The following is a 22,268-nucleotide window of genomic DNA, read 5'->3' as shown; positions in this document are numbered from 1 at the left end:
TGAATACAGTTTCCTGTCTCCTACTTCCTGCTGTCTTTGTATTTTTTTTGTAAGATATCATATTATTGCTGTGTCAGGCAAGCCTGTAGAAAATCACAGGCTTGCACTGTGATTTTCTTGTATACCTCTGAAAAAAAAAACCCCACAGAGTTTGTATCACCCTGAAAACAACACTGTAAACTAGTTTTATTTAGACCTTGTAATGTTAACAATAAAATTGCCCTATAGATGGTGCATTTGCTCTGAATAGTCTGTGTAAAATGTGGGGATCATCAAAACCTTGAATTAACATATTTTTTATGTTTCCTGAATGAAATTCCAAATCTTCCTTAAAGCTGGTGGGCTGAGAAAGAGAATGAGGGCATTGACAAAATGTGTAGACAAAATGAATGGTGATATGTTTCAGTTGCTCCTGACATGAATGCCCGTTACAAGCATGTTTGAGTCATATACCCGAGTGTCATTATGTTGCATATTTCGCTGCTCTCCTCCCCAATCTGCAGAGCTGAAGCTGTACAAGCAGAAGTTAAAGAAGATGGCGCAGCAGCTCAAGTACGAGGACGGCATCAAGAGTTCCCTCCAGGTCTGGCAGCAGGAGATACTTCCAAGATGGGATGAGATGTAAGTGAATGTCCATTCAAGGCATAATTTACCAATTGCCGATGGAACAAAACCCCAGCATTAGTGCTTTAGAATAGTTCTAAAATGTGAGTTAGGGATAGAAACAACCACTCTAAAAATTTGAATCCATATAATTGATGGTAAGTAACTATTGTTAAATACACAAAATGTGAACAATAGTTATGATAAAAATGCTTCTAGTCTAAACCATCTACAGTTGTGGTTTATTGAGAAAAATACTGATCAACTCCTTATATTTTAGGCTTTATTGCAAAAATTTCATATGGTAGCATGTTTGGTGATACAGCAGACCTACACATATGCATCAAATGTGATATCTTGAACATTTTTAAAATCACTGCTCCCAAAGGTAAACAGGACCTTTTATAATAAAAAAAAAAAAAAAAAAAAAAAAAGCACTTGAAAACTGCAGACCTCTGCCAAGCAAATGTGCTAAAAATGGCCCCATTCCCCAATGACAGAGAATCCTTCAAAACAATTCCTGGTACCAGACAGAGATCCGAATCATTATCAATATTATGTATATATATTCCTTGTGTCATTATCAACTTTTTCTGAACACTTCATCCAAATCCTTTCAAATTATTTTGCAAATAAATGAGCAGACAAACCCTGCATTGTCTTGGAAACAAGCAAGATATGCCCAGTCTAGGGAAAGATGCATTCTGATGTCTTTTTGTTAATCATATGTGTACTTCAGCAACAATTGACATATTATGTCATTGACAGAATCTTGGTTTTGGACAGGCTTCTTTTTTGGGTGAGCATATTCGAGTAATCTGCAGAAAAAAAAAGTAAAAAAAAAAATAGTATAGATACATGGCATGCATTTATTCACTCGGCCACATAAGTGATGTTGAGGGTATCATGAATCCACACAAGTCAACATGCATTGCATTGCATAGTTCCTGTAAGTGCCAGGAGCATTTCTCTTTTAGCAGAGGGCTTGTAGTGAGAGTGGTGGCAAGGAAGGAAAACAAAAAATAAAATCTAGAAATAAATTATAGATGAGAGGAAATGAAATTCTCTTCTGAGATAGAAAAGGAGAGATGGACAAAGACATAGACATGTACAGAAGCACAGCATTCTCACATGTGTGTGAACATACACATACATACAATGTGTGCACACATGTATCCATATGTATTTAAACCCTCATTAACAGACAACAAAAACATAAGCAGACAAAAAAAAATGATAGAGACCAGTGTACAGAGATTGGGTTATTTGCTCTCTGAACAGTGTCAATAAATCAAGTATCATATCTGGGCAATTGTGTTTAATATTTTAATCTTATTTGCTCAGGATTTCATGCAGATTTCAACTGGTAATGCTATTGTCATTTAGTTTATATGAAAATTTCAGTTCCTTCTATCTAGGAGGACACACATGATTAAAACCACCTTGGAATACCTTGATCAAAATTGAAGAATATATCCATGCCCGTATCTTGCCACATGAAAGAAATCATGTCGTAAAGCGAGGCGAAAATTCCAAGCGGTATGAAAGCACAAGAATGCAAAGTAAACCTCTTCCCCAGTCTGATAGATGGCGAACAGGTTTTGGCTTTTAGGTAACAGTATCCTAATAAATCACCATATTCTCTCCCTATAAGTGGGTAGAATGGGGAATAAAACATAGTTTTACAAGCCAAGGAGCCACTGGGGGACATACTTCAGACCTGAAGTGAATGCGCAATTCAAGTATGTTCTCAGTAATGTGAAAAATACAAGCAGCTGTATGGGTTTCACATTTAAGGACTCCGGCAAAGCGAAACCACCTGAGAAGCAATTTCAGAAAAGACTGAAACTTTTCACTGGGGACTCTTTTGAAATTGTGGAACACTACTTTTGTCACCGAGGGAGGCCCATTAGATTTTCCCCAGTTTTCTTCCTGAAATAAAGCTCTTGGCCATCAATGCCCGACATCCTTCCTACGAAACTGTCATTGACTGGTACACATTACACAGAGCCCAGCTAGCAGATATGCCATGGAATGAGCTTACCTCAGGAGACGGATATGAATTTATTCCTGATGATATGATAATCAGTTTCTTTTATATGATAATATGCTTCCAATGAAGCACATGCCCCAAAATGAAAGCAAACCGCATGGGAAATATTGGGAAGACTTTTTGTCAGAGATGTTGTAAACAGGCAATAGACATACTGAAAATTCCTTTTATCACAAAGAGAAACAATCTCAAATTTTGACGGACTAATCTGTACACCGATCCGACTTAGTCGCATGATGCCATTAATACTGTGTCCCATGCCAATGGTAAATGCATGATGGATATCATGGCACTGTGCGGCCTGCTCGCGGGACACCACAGCAATGTTATAGTTAAACAAATTGATCCTCAGATTAGTTTGTGTCTTTGCTTCTTCAAAAAATGTCTATTTCTGTGTTGATTACTGAGAATGGTATGAAATTATAGCTGTCATTTTTTTTTTTGGGTAATATATCCAGAATTGTTCTTTTCCATGTGTTCTTTTTAGAAAGATAGTGAAGAAGTGAGTATGGGTATTGTAGAATGTCAGTCAGTATAATCCACTTTCTTTGTAGACAAACAACATAAGATCTTTTGATCAAATCAATATATGGTCATTTGGGGGATTCAGGAATCAAACAGAAATTGCATCCAATTTGTCACCTCATCAACACACCATTTCAAAGTAATGGTGGAATAATATCCCATCTTATACTTGACTTCTGCAAGAAATACTAAACATGCTAGAGATGATCAATATCATGTGTTTAACTTTATCAACATATCTGTGATCTGTGATATTTTTCGCATGTACTGAAAGTTATCAATATAGTGGTAAAAGTAAAACTCAACTTCTTCTGTAAGATATCATTAGGAAACAAAATATTCCTACTCATCCAAAAGTAGATAAAAATTATGTCAGCTTCTTTCTTTTTTTCTTCATATATCTCCACATTTATGGGTCTTGTTATGGTTAATCTCAGTTAGGTTTTTGTCAGAAAAATTGTTGAGGCACCCCTCACATTATCATTGAAAATGCAACAAAACATGGATAGAGGGAATCAGCTACCAAGGGTATTCTAAGAAGACAGTTACCCTTTGTGACAAGAATTGAAGCTGAACTCGGGGGCATAGGTCTAGGTCCAAGGTCCCTCCTGAAGGGGGAGGATCCCCATAAAAGTAGGGGCGTAGCTTCACCAGATGACAGGTGGATGAATGGTTAACCCTTTTTGTGCTAAGGACTTTGGACAGTGTGTACAACACTATGGGGTTTTCTGTGCCAATCAGCACTCAAAGTATACAAAGGGTTGAATCTCTGCCTGCAGGGGAGTGTGGTGAGAACTTGGGCCTGCAGTGGGGCCTTGCTACCACCGGCACCTTAATTCACTGCATGGGATGGCAGGGGGCTTTTTTGAAAGACTAGTGCTGAGAGGCTTAACAGGATTGGCTTTTACTGACGCTAGAAGCAGTGTTTTTCATTGTGTGCATTGTTTGTGTGATTGTGTGTTACAGTTACATAGTTGGATTACCTTTTTTTGCCACCATTTTGTTTGTTTGTTTTTTGTTTGTTTGTTTTTTCAGTGAAGACCATACTTCATTTCAGGTACCGGTACATTAAAAAAACCAATATTTTATTTTCTTTGTGTACTAGGACACAGAATGCTCATGAGCTTTGGCCTTTTTAGTTTGAAATAAGTATGGTAAATGTCCTTCAAATTTGCTTTTATTTTTGTCTGACATTGACATAAAAATTCATAACATTTTTTCAGAAAAAGAATCTCAGTTTCAGAGAGTACAATAGCAAAGTTAACAATACTGACATCAAGAGTGCAGTAACCCTTCATATTTGAGTTTATTGCCCTTTTTAATTTTCAAGCCAGTGTGTTTCATCTAATATCTCTTTTTGAAGGATAATGAAATTGGCAGCACGTTGCATAATTGAATATTTTCCTCCGGTAATCAAACCTATACATAACAATAGCTTTCCACTTGTAGGTGCCACAGACGTATACTGCTCTGATCATTCCTTCTAAAAGACAAGTCAGCACGTTGGAGTTAGCACACTGCTTTACGTGGCTTTGACAAGCATGCTACAGTAGGATTTCTCACTGTACTATGATATGACTGCACTTGTACTGTTCCCCTCAGGATAAGAAGATTGGGGGGGGGGGGAAAGAGAGAGAGAAGGAAAACTTCATGCATATGCTCAGAAATTGCACTGCAGTGGCTCTGAAATTACAAGAGGATAAGAGCATTGAAACATCAAGATGAAGAAGGATTAGAAGCCATTAGAAGATAAGGCTCTGAAATAAGCCTTTTGCTCCATTCCTGTATGTGGAACACACATATGACTGTACTGCCTTGCATTATGTACATCTTTGTATAGAATTATGATAGAAATAGATCCCTTTTGGGAAAAAAAAAATATTGTGAAATTTTGTATTTGATAATATAACCTTTAAACATGATTCCTTTGGTGCACTTCACATTGGAGGCATAAAGAAATACAGCAAAAGATAGAACAAAATTGAAAAACTTTTGAAAGCAACTTGACTATATATGCATGTGTTCTACATCAGCTGATGAGGTGATGTGACTACAGCATAACTTAAACAGAGAGCCAGTATACTGTCAAACCAAAAAAAAGTTTCACATGCATGAAACTCATAAATTTTGCAAAGCAGGAAAAATTCATGAAAAATAGAATGCAGTGAAAACAATTCTCATCTATACACAATGCATTGAACGCCAGTGGCAATTTGCAAAAGTTTCATGCCACAAATATTTCTGGTTTTACAGTTAACAGTGGCCTTCATGATATAGGCTTCAGGTCTGTGTGTAAAAGGTACAATTTGATCATACCTGCCCCTCCTCCCTCCTTTCCGCCCCTCTTCCCATGTGTTATGTTACCCAATATGTGCTCGACAATCATACCCGTAGGTTTCGGCAGAGGAAGATGTGTACTGCGTCTCCAGAGGTATGGTGTGTTGTGCTTGATAGGCACAGATACCCACTGTACCTTTGAGATCCCCAGAAATCTAATTATACGGGGTCTTGACGAGGTGTGTTGGTTGGTGGCTATTTCCACTAAATTGATTGGCATGAGACATGTCTGAAAAATTCAAACCAGCATGAGAGACAGACAGACAGACAGACAGACAGACGGAGAGAGAGAGAGAGAGAGAGAGAGAGAGAGGGGGGAAGAAAGGGAGAGATGCATACATAGATAAATGATAGAAAGACAGATGAATACTGTGGAAGCTTGTTATTTTCCAAAGGTACATTTTTCGCAAATTGCGCAAATCACTATTGGGACAGTGAATTTAGCATGTGGCAAAAATATTGCCTTATGCTGGGTATGTGCTAGTATTTCTGTGCACTTATGGCATCCTCAGTGTCAAATTGTGAAAACAAAATCTTGTAAAGAATGAATATGACCTCCTCATTCGCAAAATAGCTATACATGAAAATAGCAGCTTTTATGGTAGACATGCAGGGCATTCAGACGCAAAAAATTTATACTAGAACGGTATAGCTATGCCAAAACAGTATATCTATACGATGAATTTATACGTCTGAACGCTGACTAACGAAACGACGCATAACGAAACGACGTATAGCGAAGTGACGGTCAGAGCATCGTTTCGAACTAGAACTCGATAACAAATCAGCATTCCGTGTGCGTCTAAATGTATGGCGACCATAGAACGGTATAACTGGGCGGGGCTTAATGGGAGCGCGCACGAAAGGTGACCCCACAGCTGTCACTCATGACTATAACAGCATGCGCAGTTGGAAACTGCACATCTATACGACATTTCCCAGAACGGTCAAAATTATTGTCTGAACGGTCTGTCAGCTATACGATGATTCTTTATACGTCGTTTCGGTATCGAGTGTTGGTATAAAATGGCATGCGTCTGAATAGGGGAATACACACAGATTGATAGAGAGAAAGAAAGGGTATTAGGGGAGTTTAGGATTGTTGTAAAAATTTCCAGTAGCCTTGACAGTGATTATACAGATCAAGGTAATATGGATTATGGGAGATTATGTAAAAATGAGGCATATCTACATATCAAAGGCATAATTTACCATTTGCAGATGAAATAAAAACCCAGCATTAGTGCTTCAAAATAGTTCTAAAATGTGAGTTAGAGATAGAAACAACCAATGTAAAAATTTGAATTAGTATAATCAATGTTAAGTATTGTTAGATATACAAAATGTGAACAATGGTTATAATAAAAATGTGTCCAGACTAAACCGTCTGCAGTTATGGTTTATTGAGAAAAATAGTGATATCTCCTTGTATTTTAGGTTTTATTGCAAGCAAATATATGGTAGAATGTTTTGTGATGCAGCTGACCTACACATATGCATCAAATGTGATATCTTGAACATTTTTTGGATCACTGCTCCCAATGGTAAACAGGACCTTTACAGAAAAAAAAGTGTGTTACATTTGCCTAAATGTTTTTTTTTTAATAAGATTTAAAAAGAACTGACAAGCTTTTGACAAACCTTTGCAGGTAGTTTTGCATCCAAGACATTGCAGTCATTTATCTGTGGCAGTTGTTTTGAAACAGCCATAAAGTCCTTATGAATTGCCTTATGAACATTGAAATGGCCATTAGGTGATCATTTACCCACATTCATTGAATTCTAAGTGAGCTCTCATGCTTCAGTTCCACTCATTCATATTATAGTAATCTTCATAGATTTGACACTGGTTGAAATATTACCCTGAGATAAGTCTCACTCTATGATACTATAAACCCATAATGAAAACCCAAATCTCTTGTCATAATGCTCTGATGACTGTCAAAATTTTAATGGTGCAACATGCTCTTTGTGTTGGCTGCTGTTTATCATATTTTCTCTAACTTGAGCCATTCTCAATCACTAATATTACACGAATCATTTCTATGATTGCCTCAAGATCTCCGTGTTTGTTGGGCATGCACTGCACCTGTACGAGGTAATGAATCATTCTGTGCACTTGCTGCAGATGTGCAGCCGGTTAGAATTCATGCGCAGGACAGGTAAACAAATCCGTGCCTTGATGCACATGCCTAAAGTAAGAAATCCTGCGAGTCGACAGGAATTATGTCATGTCATCTGAGCCAATTCATGCTTCAAAGCCCCCTTTCAGTAACTCATGCATTTCTGGCCAGCTCCTGGCCCGAGCTAATTTGGCCCGTGCCAAGCAGTAAAAATTGCGTTCCGTAACTACAGCAGAGCCGCGCTACTTTTACGATGACCCATTCACGAACTCGGCCACGTAAGGGATAACTACCATGGTAACTGAACACGTCATGGACAGAGCGGAAGTGCATTTTTGCGCGATATTTGATGTGCATGCCTCGTGCTTATGAGCTGAGCAGCGTAAGCTGTGACCTTTGACCGTAAAAGGAATTTTGGCCCGCGCCTGGCGCTGCTATCGTTCATAAACTCTTCGATCAGCGCCAGGCCCGTGCCTGGTCCGCACCTGGTGCTAGCTGCAACAGCGCCAAAATAGCCCACTCCTGGCCATCCTCCTGGCGCGGGCCACTTTGGCCCGACCCATTCATAAACTCAAAATTTTACGACTTAGCCTGCGCCTGGCCCGCGCCAGAGAGTTACTGAAAGGGGTATTACTCGCAAGGAATGTAAAATTGCCAGATATCCCACGAGCAAAATCTTATTGGTTTTTTGTTGATTTTTGTTTTGTTTTTTTTGTTACAGGCTTTTTGTGTGTTTGTCCACATTGGTAATATGTGAGCAAAATTTCTTCAAGTTTGTGACCTTTAATGTGATACCTTGCATGTGTGAATGGCCTGTGTGATTTAACGGCCAACCTGTGTTCTTTGGCCTCTGCAATGTAATGACCAACCTGTGCTCTTGTAGTGTACCTTGATCAATAGATAAAAAACGCATTGTGTTGCAAACGCATATTAAAGGTATTGTTCACCATTGGGAGCAGGGATTTAAAAAATGCTCGAGTTATTACATTTGATGCATATGTGTATCACAAAACATCCTACCATATAAAAATTTCACAATAAAGCCTAAAATGTAAGTAGATATTGCTGCTTTTCTCAATAAACCATAACTGTATGCTGTGTATTCTAGAAAAAATTTTATAATTGTTGTTCACATTTTGTATATTCAACCATACTTAACATTGATTATACTGATTAACGATTTCAATACATGTATTAGTTGTTTCTATCCCTAACTCACATTTTAGAACTATTTTGAAGCAATAAAGCTGGGTTTTTGTTTCATCTGCAAATTGTAATTGATGTCTTTAAGTTAACATCCCCGAAATATACACATGTACTCATTACTCGTTCTTGAATTATAGATGCATTGGTTTTTTGCATGTTAAGAATTGCAAACTGTTCGGCCCATTTCTATTCACTTTATGTTGTGTGTATTTGTAAACTTGTGGAATTTTTCGTTTATTTGGATTTCTTGAATGAATCTGCACTCAGGGTTTTCATTTTTATGTCGTTGCCATGTCAATAGCTCAATATTAAAGGCTGCTGTGCAATGTATTTACATGGGTCCTCTCATAAATAGGCCTACTTGCCACTTGGATTCAATTCCACCTACACTTCTGAAACATGTATCAAAGCACAAATGAATTGTGTACGGTGGTATCAATTCAGGTTGATAACAATTCTTGTATTTAAAGCACTGTTTGTTTGCCTGCTTTGCTTGTGCATTTTGTTGTTGTTGTTGATAGGACCAGTTCTTCATTGTATAACAATTGCCAATTGCCTAAAAATATTTGACAAATAAGAATTGATGTGCACACTTCCATGCACGGGTGAACAATGCATATGACGGAATTCAGTTATCTAAACGACTGGGCATAAAAGCAGTGAGCAAAGGTCAATACACCCACCAGACATTGTGATAAACTTTGGGAATTGGGAATGATTGTTCAAAATGCTTTGCAAGGTGATGAGTCACAGAAAGGGGAAAAAATCTTAAAGCTACGCACCAGTAAAAGGGAGAAGAAAAAACCCCTCTGAAAGGGATGGTTTAGTTTTGGTTGAGATAGGGGATTCAGATTTTAACCTCTTGGCAGATCCTTAGAAACCATATGATCTGATAAAGAGCATACAATTCTAAGAGGAATTCAAAATTTTTTAGGTGACAATCGGTTTTGAAACGGCTGAGATATCCAAAAAAAAAATTAAATCAAAGTGGTCATAATAAAAGGTGGGTCCCACCTTTTATTAGGACCTTTAGTTTTTAATATTTCAGCCATTTCAAAACCAATTTTCATCAAATAAATTTTATTTCCTCTCAGAATTGTTTGATTTTTGTATTTCATAAGAAGTCTCTTATTTCATATCTCACAGAAAAGCTGGGAACCTGAATCCCCATCTCAACCCAAACTACACCATTCCTTTAAAGTCTTGCTCCAGAAAGAGGCAAACTGCCTTTCTGTGGTGTAACTACTCTGGGTAACATGTTTTGAACACTTTCAGAATACCATTGTCATTTCAATGATAAATTTAACTTTGAGAGAAACAGTCATAATTGATTTTTTAATAAAGATTTGATTGATCAGACAGTGGATATGAACCTCTATTTTGTACTAGTCATCTGGAAAATTAACTCTGAGGAAATGCTTTTTGAAGGAGGTAGTTTGTGCTGATTGAAATTTTCCAAGAATGTTCTAGCAAAATTTCAAGCCAGAAATTTCCATTTCTGAAGAGGAATGTTTCTTTTTTATTTTTCTTTTAATGTGCTTTGCTGGAAATTTCTTGCAATAATTGCAGTACAAATGATGCGATAGATTTTCTTTAGGGAAGGTGTAACCTTTGAGATCACTACGCTTTGTTTTCACTGCACAGTAGTGTTTCCTCATCCTGGTGTATATTCTGTACCTGAAACCTCTCATTTTTGTCAAGTTCCATGCAGTTTTTCAATCAAAGATTGGATGCAGGCAATTGTTTCAAAGGAAAATTGATCACATTAATCTCGAAGAAACTTAATTTCCTGAAGAATGTGAAATCTACAGTGCAAATACAACTTGAAAGTTTATTGTTAAAAGTGACAAAAGAGGGTGTTTTTCTTTCTTCTTTTTTAGATTTTTTTTGGAAAAGTGTTTATGGTCAACGTGCAGTTGGCAACTGAGAAAGAAACCAGTAACAATAAACCATCAGACAAAAGAGTTAAAGAATGTGAAATTGGTCCCCCCCTTCTTTTTCTTTTTTAGCTTTAATAGCAAAGCAACATAGTTTGATTACAGTGCTGCTTAGCTATGTATGGTGTATTTCCTAGTTCCCACATAAATGTTTATGTATCCATTGATTTTTTTAGGTGATACGCTGTCAGCGTATCACCTATTGTGATTGTCAAAATTTCTCTTTTTTTTTATTCTTCTTTCTTTCTGCCACATTTTGTGTCGTCAATATCTCAACAATGACATTACGGAATGACATGACATTTTCAGTCAACATGTCTCATAACAATATCTGGGCACAATAAGGTTTTCATGACAGTAACATATCTATGACGTCATCTAGGCGCCAGTTTGTGATTTTCGGACCTTGTCACATGATCGATCATAACTTCATAACTAGATATCATTTTTGCATCATTTTCGGTGGACATAAAGTTCAGGTCAGGCTCTATCTTACTTTTTGACGCTAGTTACCAAGGTCATCATTACGCGCGCGTTTGCGCGCGTCAAAATTTTAAAAGGCTCAAAACGACTTCCCAATGGGAAATCTCGAAGTTTCAGACAATTTTAAGCGTTTCAAACATTTTCTCGCGTGCGCGTCCGTCCGCGCAATTTCGCGCGCAGAGGGCGTAACCAACATGAAAATGCAATTTTTTTGACTGATTTGGATTTCTGATACTTTGAGTAACAATATCCATTGATTTCCAATCGATTTTGACCTATAACAAAGGAATGCACTGGCGTCAAAGTTGAAATTCCGCGCGCGCGTCTTTCTGCAAATATAGTGAAAAAACATGTTTTTGTTTATGTCGCCATAGCTCTTTAAAACGTCTGGTGACCCTATATTTCTATTGCATATTACAAAAGCATATGAATTGGAAATAACGTTTCAAGTACCAATATTGCCAGGAAAACTCATGACGTCATTATATCATCATCTGAAATCAAAAAAGTGGAATTAATTTTTTTGAGGTACTGTTTCTGACATTCATTTACTCGTATCTCTGTTGTTTAAGCTCAATATTATCCCAAATTCAGATATGTTGTACTTTGAACATTTGCCTTTTAAGTCCATGTCATGCTTTTGATATTTGATGACGTCATCATACCTTAAATTGTGATTAAAGGTAAAGACGCAAAATCGGACAAGTTTACGTGTATTGTCTATGGGAGGTGATTTTTTTCAAAACCATGCATTGACTTAACAACGTTTAAGCACCTTTATCTCAGCTGATTTTGCTTCATTTCCTCTGAAACTTTAGTATGTTGTAGCTGAGACAATAAGCTGCAGTAATCATGCATTTTATTCTTTGAAATCTTCTCATCAGATTGACAATTTTGCAGTTTAAAACTGAAAATGAAAATGGAATGTGGACAAAACGATTCCTCATGTATCTTTCACATACATAAGTTTACGTTCCCCATATTTTCTCGTCGAGACGTATGGCCGAGTGGATAAAGGCGACGTCTCAGAGACTTGAGGTTGCGGGTTCGAACCCCACAAGATCACGAAACAAAATACTTGGCTATTTTACTTTTTTTTTCTTCAATTTTGTATTACATATTCGTCCATGTAGAAATCACGTTCGTATATAAACGCACCTATACACACACACAGACACACACACACGCCATATCCCTCTTTTTTGTGTGTTGGAGACCACATTGCTTCGACTGCAGCAAAATTTTGCAGGTTGACTTTGTCAAACCGATCATAGTATGTAATGACGACGACTGAGGTGTTGTACTTTGAACAATTGTCTTTCAAGACGATGTCATTGTTTTGTAATTTGATGACGTCATTACACTGAAAATTGTGATTAAAGGCAAGGTATCAAAACCAGCCGATTATAGGTTTTATGTCTGCGGGACGTATTTTTCCCAAGTTGCCAGAAATGGCATAGCGACCTCAGTCGTTACAAGGCCGCTTTTCCGTCTAGCAATGCAATAGATGTTCACACGGCCACGTTAGTTGAGTGGGTTTTGACTTTCCCCCTGTTATATCTATACATTGTTTTTTTTTTTTTTGTCTTACCATTTCCGTGGATGACCCGTGGCCGAGTGGTTACAGAAACGGTTTCGCATGCACGCTCAATATAACTTCAAGGTGCCTATATCGCATTCTTTTCTTGTCGATCACAGATGACCGTCATCTGATGACCACAAGCGTATCACCTAACTCGTCCTCAATGTGACGAGTTTTCATGTCTCGTTTTTTGGTTGTTATTGGCAAAATGCCTCCAGGAATGTGATAAAATTTTCCACATAATATCGGATGGAGGGAAATAAATGTGATTAGATTTAGTGGTTAAAAGAATGATTAAAGCATTTCTATGTAGTCTTAAACTAGCCGCACTGAGATGTAAATATGCAATGCAGTTCTCACGTATACAATTAGAGCGTATCAGGAGCAGATTTTATAGTTGTCAATGGTCAAGGTTAAATATCGTAATGAAGAACTGTTGAGTCAGTTTCTCCAGAAAAGTGGAACATGGATAGAATGTTACACTATGATTAGACACTAAGATTTTATCAGTGGCTGAAAATCTTTGCAGAGCATACAACAACATGCTCTCTTTAAAAAGCAAGCCCTCTCCATGCTCAAGTTGACTGTAAACTGAGTGTGAATCGAGCCGAATGAACAGTCATGGTTTCAGCAGAAGTACCGATTCAACAATTGGACAAAAGTATGAATTTTATGGCATTTTCACATGATTATGCAATACAGTGATACAATAGGTGACCTAGGTGATGATGTCATTTCCACACTACCTTCCATAGGTTTGAAGATAAGATCATGACTATTACTCTCCTTTCTCTGTATGAAATAAAATCTGCTGAGAAATCTTGACTTGAAATCATTTTATATTGCTAGACTATTCTTTCATACGACAGACATGTGTATCGATTCCTCTTAAAGGGTGTGTACAGTTTCCTCTTAAAGGGTGTGTACAATTCTGGTTGAGGTGAGGATTTAGCTTTTAACGTTTTGCGAGATATTCAGAAACCACTCTATGAGATGTCAAAGAGCATACAATTCTAAGGGGTATCAAAAATTTATTTGATGAAAATCGGTTTTGAAATGGCTGAGATATCCAAAAACAAGGTGAAACAAAGAGATCCTAATAAAAGGTGTGGCCTGCCGCCTTTCATTATAATCACTTTTTTGTTGTTGATATCTCAGCCATTTGGAGACCAATTTTCATCAAATCAACGTTGAATCCTTCTTAAAATTACATGCTCTTTCATATTTCATAAGAGGTTTCTCATTATCTCACTTAGGATAAGGAATGTTATAAACCTGAATCCCCACCTCAACCAGTACTGTACAGTCCCTTTAAATATTGAATTCATTCAGAAAAGGATACTGGAGATTTGTTTGCATCCCAATTAAAGGCTTCAAAACAATTATGATAATATCATCATTGCAGCCGAATGCACATATGTGATTATGAGAGATGTCCCCTTTCATAAGCATGCATAAAACATTAAGAAATTCATAACATTTTTAATTTCATCAAATTTTGATGAAGCATTCATCTTTTTGATGACATTAATTTGTTTGACATCACGCTTATTGCTTTGTTTGAGTCAAACTCAGAATAGAATTCTGTAAGTTCTATAAGTATAAATGCAGCAGTTTTTTGGGTTTTTTTTTGCAGAACCATACTGGTTGCCATTCCAATGCGAAATGAAATTCTCAGTGCCTTTGTAGTTCTGCTCACGTGAGAAACTCTCTTTCCCTTGCGTGGTCCATTAGATTTGTTTATCAAATTGACTTCATGCTATATATGCTGTGTGTTTTTGTTTGTTTGTTTGTTTGTTCGTGCTATTCATTCTTCCTGGGAAGAGCTCTTCTAAGACAGAACACCTATAGCATTCTGCTAGCCGACATTTACATATTCATACACATGAAGCATCCCTTTACTTCCCGAACTGATTGTTATGTCATGTGATATTCACCTTTGGCTTCACAGCTACTCGGACTATGTATGACTCATGCCTACCCTTGGATGTTGCTATGTTTCCGTTATGCCCTTTGGTAAATCATCTAGTTAGTTCCTGTTATATTTTTACCTTCAGCCTTACGCGAGTTCAATTGATGCAGTTCTAAATAGTCCTGACCTAATCCCACAACTTGGCAACAGGTAATGATGATGAAGTTGGTGATAGCAATAATGATGAAAGCAGTCATAATTATAGTGATGAAGATACAAGTGATGATTGTAATGATCATGTTGAAGCAGGACTTTTCTAAAACACTTAATGCAGTGTTTTGAGGCAGTAACATTAAATCACTTTAAGGAAAAAAAGTTGTACATAAAATTGGATTGAATTAAAAAGATTTAGATGATTTAGGGAGAGTAAGAAAAGATGATAGACACATGTCAAATTTGTAGACATTCTCAAGGTGATTGCAGGAGTGAGAATTTTGCATGGAATTAGGCGTGATTGTGGTGTATTTATCATGTTGATTGCGCAGACTGCTGTGATATATCTTGCAGGGGCGGGGAGCCAAATCCCTACCAGTCTTCTTGGAGGGGTTTATAATGGCATTACTCGTCATTGGTGAGCTAAGGGTCTGTTGCAGAGATGGGATGGAGATCATGTCTGATGGAATTCTGTGCATCAAGTGATATTAAGTGATGACTCACAGCAATGCTATGTGTGTGCATTTTTTTTTTCCAGGGACACATGTAGACCATATTGAATGGTGAAGTGAGGCTATCAAAGCCTTAATAAATGTTTGGAAACTCTCCAGATGGAAAAAAAGCAAAGAGATTCTTGTAAAACTTTCCTCTTTTCTACAAGCTTTAATACATGACAGAAGGAAATCTACTTCTGTTTCAATCATGCATACAATTGACACTTGTCAATAATGAAAATGAAAGAGATGCTGTTTTAGAATGTTGATTATCTTGTCATATGTATGTACTTCATTTATCTGAAAATAATTTAGTATGTAATGTATATCCTTAGTACTCAGATCCTTGCTGGTACTGTATGAGCTTCAGCAGGGAGGCCCTGGCTTCATCCAGCGACTTTTGTTGTTTTCAGTTCAAATGCATTTTCTTTTTTCCCCTGATAAACAGGAAAGTGTTGCAAACAAAACTCTGCCAGCTTTCCTTTGAATGAATATTTCTGTCAATGAACTGTGTATAATGGGGCTTGAATGAGTCTAGCTTGATGCTTTAACCTCTCCACGTAAATGTAGCAAGCGTTATAAAGGAGATGGATGCTATTTAAAGTCCTGATAATCATTAGCCTATACTTGGGTCATGACTTCATGTCATAACAGTAAACATGGAATGTTCTCTGAGTTAGCTTAGGACAACTGTAGACAAGTTGAAACTTTATCTCTATGACACATGCAATCACACACAACAATGTGTCGGACACAGCGCTTGATATTTCTACAATGGGTCTTCAAAGATGTTACTTTTAAGACCATTAGGTAGTCCAAATAGTAAAGAAAAAATGCTTGGCCACTACAGTAAAGTTGTAGGTAGGTACTGCACATGGTCATTGTAGTTGTTTTTATTTATTTGTTTCAACCGAGAAGAGCATGATATAGCATCATACTTTTGATAGTGTTATAATGAGAAGAAAGAAATGTACTAAATGCAACCAGCTTTCATAGATATTCAATATGTGGCTTTACCATACAATTCACCAATAAGTATAAAGTGGTTCATGTCTAATCCAGCGGCGGTAATTGCCAGTGTTACAGAGGAAGATTTCTCTCATATTGAATTCATCTCTCATATTGAATTCATCTGGGCCCTTAACAGGGAACTCCCATGTTGATCAATAGGGAAATCCCCCAAGTAGGCTAGGGGATAACTTGTAATTGAAGTATGTATCATATATGTGTGTGCCCTCCCGATGCCTACCGAGGTGTGTCTCTTAAAGGGTCCCTGCAATCCAAATGTATGTTGACATTTATTTAGGCCTTTTGGTCTGTACATAACCAGCAATATGCATCATATATTCATAAACATTTTATTTATTCATTTTTTTTGTTAACCCGCTAAAGGGATGGTATAGTTTTGGTTGAGATGGGGGCTTTATGTTACTTTCCAGCTTTTGTTTTTGTTTTTGTAAGATAATGAGAAACCTCTTATGAAATATGAAAGAGCGTATAATTCAGAGAGGAATTCAAAGTTTATCTTATGAAAATTCAATTTGAAATGGCTGAGAAATCCTAAACAAAGCAATCCTAATAAAAGGTCGAACCCACCTTTAATTAGGGTTGGTTTGTTTTACTTTGTTTCTGGATATCTCTGCCATTTCAAAACTGATTTTCATCAAGTAAACTGTGAATGCCCCTTAGAATTGTATGCTCTTTGACATTTCATAAAGTAGTTTCTAAGTATCTCTCAAAACATTGAAAGCTGAATCCTCATCCCAACCAATACTATACCATCCCTTTAAACCCCACCTTTAAAAAAAAAAAAAAAAAATCTGCCAATTCATCTTGTCAACTTTATTCATATTCCAGCTGTGATATCATCCTTTTGTTACACTTGAGCGAGCAATAGACACAATTATGTGCCTTACCATTCATTGCTATTACTACGTGCACTTGCAACAGCATCACATGTTCTTCTTTATGCAATTTGTTTCTGACAAATTTTTGATGTAACAGTGAATGGTAAGGCACATTTCATTATGCTAGAAAGGTGAAAATATATTGAATTTCCTATATATTTTCTTATTATCATTGTCCCCACATGACACCACAAAGTCTTATAGCCTTCTCATCCAGAGATGGCAGCACTAAAGCTTTAAAAATTTTAACTCTTTTCTTAACTGATTGTATGATTTTTGTCAAACTTTAAATGTTTTTTTTTCTGATATTGCTACATTTCCTCAATTCAAGTAGTAGATACAGTTTTAGGTTTCATTCTCCTTTAAGAAAGAAGGCACACTGAAACTGTAAAAACCGAAGGACAGGTTGTGTTTCTCCTGTGTATTGACAACATGATTTCCGCCAAGTTCTCTGCCCATGCGACATGGACTTCCTTCCCTGAACTATGGCAAATGTGCACATGCATAAAGCTCAAGGGCATATATGCACGGTGCATCATATTCCTGTGGAAAGGGGAGTTCTATAAAAGTGGACATTTTCACATGAATAATTTTTTGTGCTCGGCCAGGTGAGATGAATTGCGTGTGTGTTTTGATTTGGCATAATCAAAACAATAAGTATTGTTGCATATAACGGGCAAAAATATTTGCATGCTTTTATTTTTTCACTAGTTTCTGGTGACATGAAACATAAAAATGTCCACACCACAAAAAATGTCCACTTTTACAGTATCCTAGATCAATATCTTCCTGGCATGTGATATAGTGCTTTTCCATCTGATTGGCACTAGGATGGAATTTTGTTTCATACCAGAATTTAACATGTTTTTATCTCCTTCACTTCTCGGTCACAGGTAGAATACTTTGGTCAATCTGGGGGCATGTTTTTTTATTGTTTGTGTGTTTGCATCCTCAGCTGAATTTTTGAAGATTGTAGATTTTTCAAATGTTATGCAGTAAGGGATATCCATCATAAAATGGATAGGAAGTGTGTGGATGCAGTATACTTTTTATAGCTTTTGTGGATTTTTTTTGTGTACATACCAAGAGTAAAATAAGTATTTTTTTCTTTTTTTAGATTGCAGAGCTTCCAAATAATAATCAGAGTAGTTCATCCTCCTCAGCTTGGCTTAAATATGAATTTTAAAGGCCAAGTATCTCTGGCCGTGGACAAGGATGTGATGGCTGCCCTCATTCTTCTACCCATTAGTATTGATGAGATAGACTACTTGCTACAAGCTTTGAGAAGAGAAAATTTATGCGTTTTTAAATTTGTTTGTTTTTGTGGGGTCGATCAGTTGTAGATGATGTGTTAATGTTGGTTTTTTTTTAAAGTCACGATGTTGTGTCATTAGAATTTAGGCAAATGAAATACAAATATCTGGATGTCATGCTGCAATAGACAAGTGCAGCACAGAGGGAAGGATCCGAGATGAAAATAGAGACATGTTTGGATACAATTAAAAAACATGGGGAGTGAAATAATCAGCAGAGAGATACACAATTATATGATGCCTGAAGGAGTGAGACAGTTGTGTGAAAAAAGGATGAACTTTTTACCTCGGTTGATGTACATGGAAGATTCACATGGCAAACCTGTGTAGCATTCTGCTGTTTGCTGTTATAATCACTATATGTCTGATCTCCTTTTGCTTGTATGTATTTGTCTGACCTATTTTGACTCCAATCTCTTGATGATATTTTGAAATGCTAACCTTGATCTAGACTGTACCCTTTACCTTGAACAGTGTCATTATTGCTGCATAGCATGATATATCTGCATGAAAGATAGACTAACAGAAAGGGAAAAAGAAGGGACAAAGGTTTATAGCAATTAAGTCATGCAATGTGCCACTGTGCCACACCCATTTTGAGAGACAGGGCAATTAGAGAGAGAGAGTAATATCTAACAACTGACTCTAACCCCTTGAGGACGGACTGATTTTGTTATAACACTCATTTCCCATAGACACCTGCCCAAGTATACTCGGGACTCGTCCTCAACGGTTAAGGGGAAAGTTCATCCTTATGTTATGTTGCTTTGTATGTCTGTGTCCAAATATTTGATAAAAATGAAAATTAGTAAAATTGTGTGTTTAAAAAAAAAATGGAGAGCTACTGAACACCTACATCACAAAGAGTTGCCTATTTGTCTAATTCTTTAAACTGTAATAGTTCATAACTTAGTTTGTGTGTCTGATTTTTTTCCCAAATTTTCACCGATCTATTTCCCTGATTTTCTCTTTTCATACAAAACAACATAGTATCAGGGTGAAATTAGTAGTACCTGGAGAATGTGAATGAACCTTGGAAGGTTTAAGTTTCTTCCTTCGCTTCTATTTCGTCTCTAGATGGATTCCAATCCATCTTTGTGTCACTTGGACAGAGGTACTGGTAGTCACAATTGCGCAGAGAGTAATTTCTATCTCCTGTGAGGAGCCACATAGAGTTAAAGGGATCATATAGTTTTGGTTGAGACCTAACTTCAGGTTTTTAACATTTTTTGTTGAAATAATGAGAAACCTCTTATGAAACATGAAAGAGCATGTAATCCAAGTAGGGATTCAACATTGTTTTTTTTTTTATAATGAAAATTGGTTTTGAAATGGTTGAGATATATCCAAAACAAAGCCATCCTACTAAAAGGTGGGACCCACCTTTCATTAGGATTGCTTTGTTTTACTTTTGATGTTTCAGCCATTCCAAAACTGATTTTCATCTTATAATCTTTGAATTCCTCTCAGAAAGGTATGCTCTATATTATTTCATAAGGGGTTTCTTGGCATCTCACAAAAAGTTCAAAGCCCAATCCTCATCTCCGCCAATACTTTACCATCCCATTAAAGGCCCCAGTGAAAATTTTCACCACAAGTTTAGATTACAGTACTTTTCTTCCGAGAGAGACTGATGTCTTGACATTGGTCTGATTGGTTCACTGCACAGCTTTCAATACAACATTGGCTGTGGGAACCAGTACGAACTGAGCAAAGTTGCAAAGGAATTGCCAGAGGCAGTGTATGCTGTGAACTACCGACATGGATGTATGTTTATATCTGGCGTGTGTGGTGTGCATATATGTATGTGTGTGAGTGTGTGTGTGTGTGAGAAAAGGGTCAAGGTATTGTCTGTACAATTTCTTACAACAATTTACTCCTAGTTCTAAATGATATTCGTGATGGAAATTCAATTGTTTCCTTATGTTGTGGTTTCAAAGCAGTGTTCTTGTACCACAATCTCACTTCACGCATTTTTACAGAATAGGCATCATGCCATGCTATTGTGAAACTCGATCAAGTCTTCACTACATATTTCCTTTGTGGTTTTCCAAAGTTTTACACAGACTGTGGGCCATATGCAGTGAAGGCATGCGAGTTCCTATTCCTGCGAATTTCCCACGTGATGAGATATTGCCTCCTTCCTGTAGTAAATGCTATCACGTGAATGGCGGGAAATGTGGTAGCTGGGTGTCCATTCATGGTGTGATACCTACTAATAACTTTTCTCCCCCCCCCCCCCCCCCCCTTTCTCTTTTTTAAAAAATCTCTTTCTTTGTTCTTCTGTGTATCTATTTCTCTTTTCCCCCTCCCCTCTCTGTCTGTCTGTCTGTCTCTGTCTATCTGTCTGTCTGTCTCTGACATACAGGAAGAAGCAGAAGAAGACAAGAGAGCTGTGGTGGCAGGGGATTCCCCCCAGTGTCAGGGGTCGTGTCTGGATGCTGGCCATCAAGAATGAACTCAACATAACTCATGGTGAGCTTCGCTATGAACTCAGTGTACTTATCACAACGAACCAGATGTTGGTTACTCCAGGGGGATATTTCACAGAGAATTCAAAGTTCAGATTAACTTAAGATTACAGGGTGCTATGTTTGTCTTCAATGGTATTCTAACTTCTTACTTAGAGTGAAAAATATGGAGACTTTTCCATGCAGCCATTAGTATACATAATGAAATAAGTGACAAAGTAATTTGTAAATTTTGACAGCAATGTGAAGCGGATTCTGAAAACCTTACATCAAACTGAGCAGGAGAACCCAGGGCATACTGTAATTTTTAGTTGATGTTAACTTTAAGGAAAACTTTTAAGAAACATGCTTCTAATGTTGTATGATTGCCATGTTGTTACTACCCAAATTAAGTGTTGGTGTTGGTGACAAACTCACCTTTTGTGTTTGCAGCTGTTGTTATATTCGGGATGTTAATAAGATATGTACACACATACCTCTCATGACATCACGAAACACTTGAATGCAAGGAATTTACATCCATCGTCGAAAACAAATCAATCTAGCTGCTGCCTCTCCTGACAAGAATATGACGCACAGTAGAGTATTATTATTATAGTAGCTGCATAGTATAAATTTCCTTTTTTATCAATCATTATTAAAGGGATGGTACAGTATTGGTGGAGATGAGAATTGGGCTTTTAACTTTTTGTGAGATAACAAGAAAACACTTATGATGTAGTACAGAACATACCATTTTAAAAGGAATTCAAAGTTTATTTCATGAAAATCGGGTTTGGAATGACTGAAACATCCAAAAACAAAGTAAAACAAAGCGATCGTAATAAAGTGTGGGTCCCACACTTTATCAGAATCGCTCTTTTTTGGATATCTCAGCCCTTTCAAAACCAATTTTCATCAAATAAATGTTGAATTCCTCATAGAACTACATGTTCTTTCATATTTCATAAGAGGTTTCTCATTATCTAATCAAAAAATGTTAGAAACCTGAAATTAGGTCTCGACCAAAACTATACTTTCCCTTTAAGAAAATTTGTACAAACATTTTCTTTGTAGTCTCTTTTTTCAATCACCATTTGGCACATGTATCAGTAAATCTACTGTTATGA

General features: G+C 37.0%; 1 protein-coding gene across 1 annotated transcript in view; it reads left to right on the top strand.

Moving 5' to 3' along the window:
* LOC139736000 (TBC1 domain family member 14-like) overlaps positions 1 to 22,268 on the top strand; it is a 72,417-nt gene that overhangs the window by 32,812 nt on the left and 17,337 nt on the right. Inside the window, 2 exon segments of the mRNA XM_071646749.1 lie at positions 504 to 621; positions 21,057 to 21,163. Of these exon segments, the coding sequence (XP_071502850.1) occupies positions 504 to 621; positions 21,057 to 21,163 (225 nt within the window).

This window comes from Diadema antillarum, unplaced genomic scaffold (genome assembly GCF_040938485.1).
Source record: "Diadema antillarum isolate AM-2024a unplaced genomic scaffold, OU_Dant_1.0 seq00000618_RagTag, whole genome shotgun sequence".
Taxonomy (NCBI): Eukaryota; Metazoa; Echinodermata; class Echinoidea; order Diadematoida; family Diadematidae; genus Diadema; species Diadema antillarum.
This window is presented reverse-complemented; position numbering and strand designations above follow the sequence as displayed.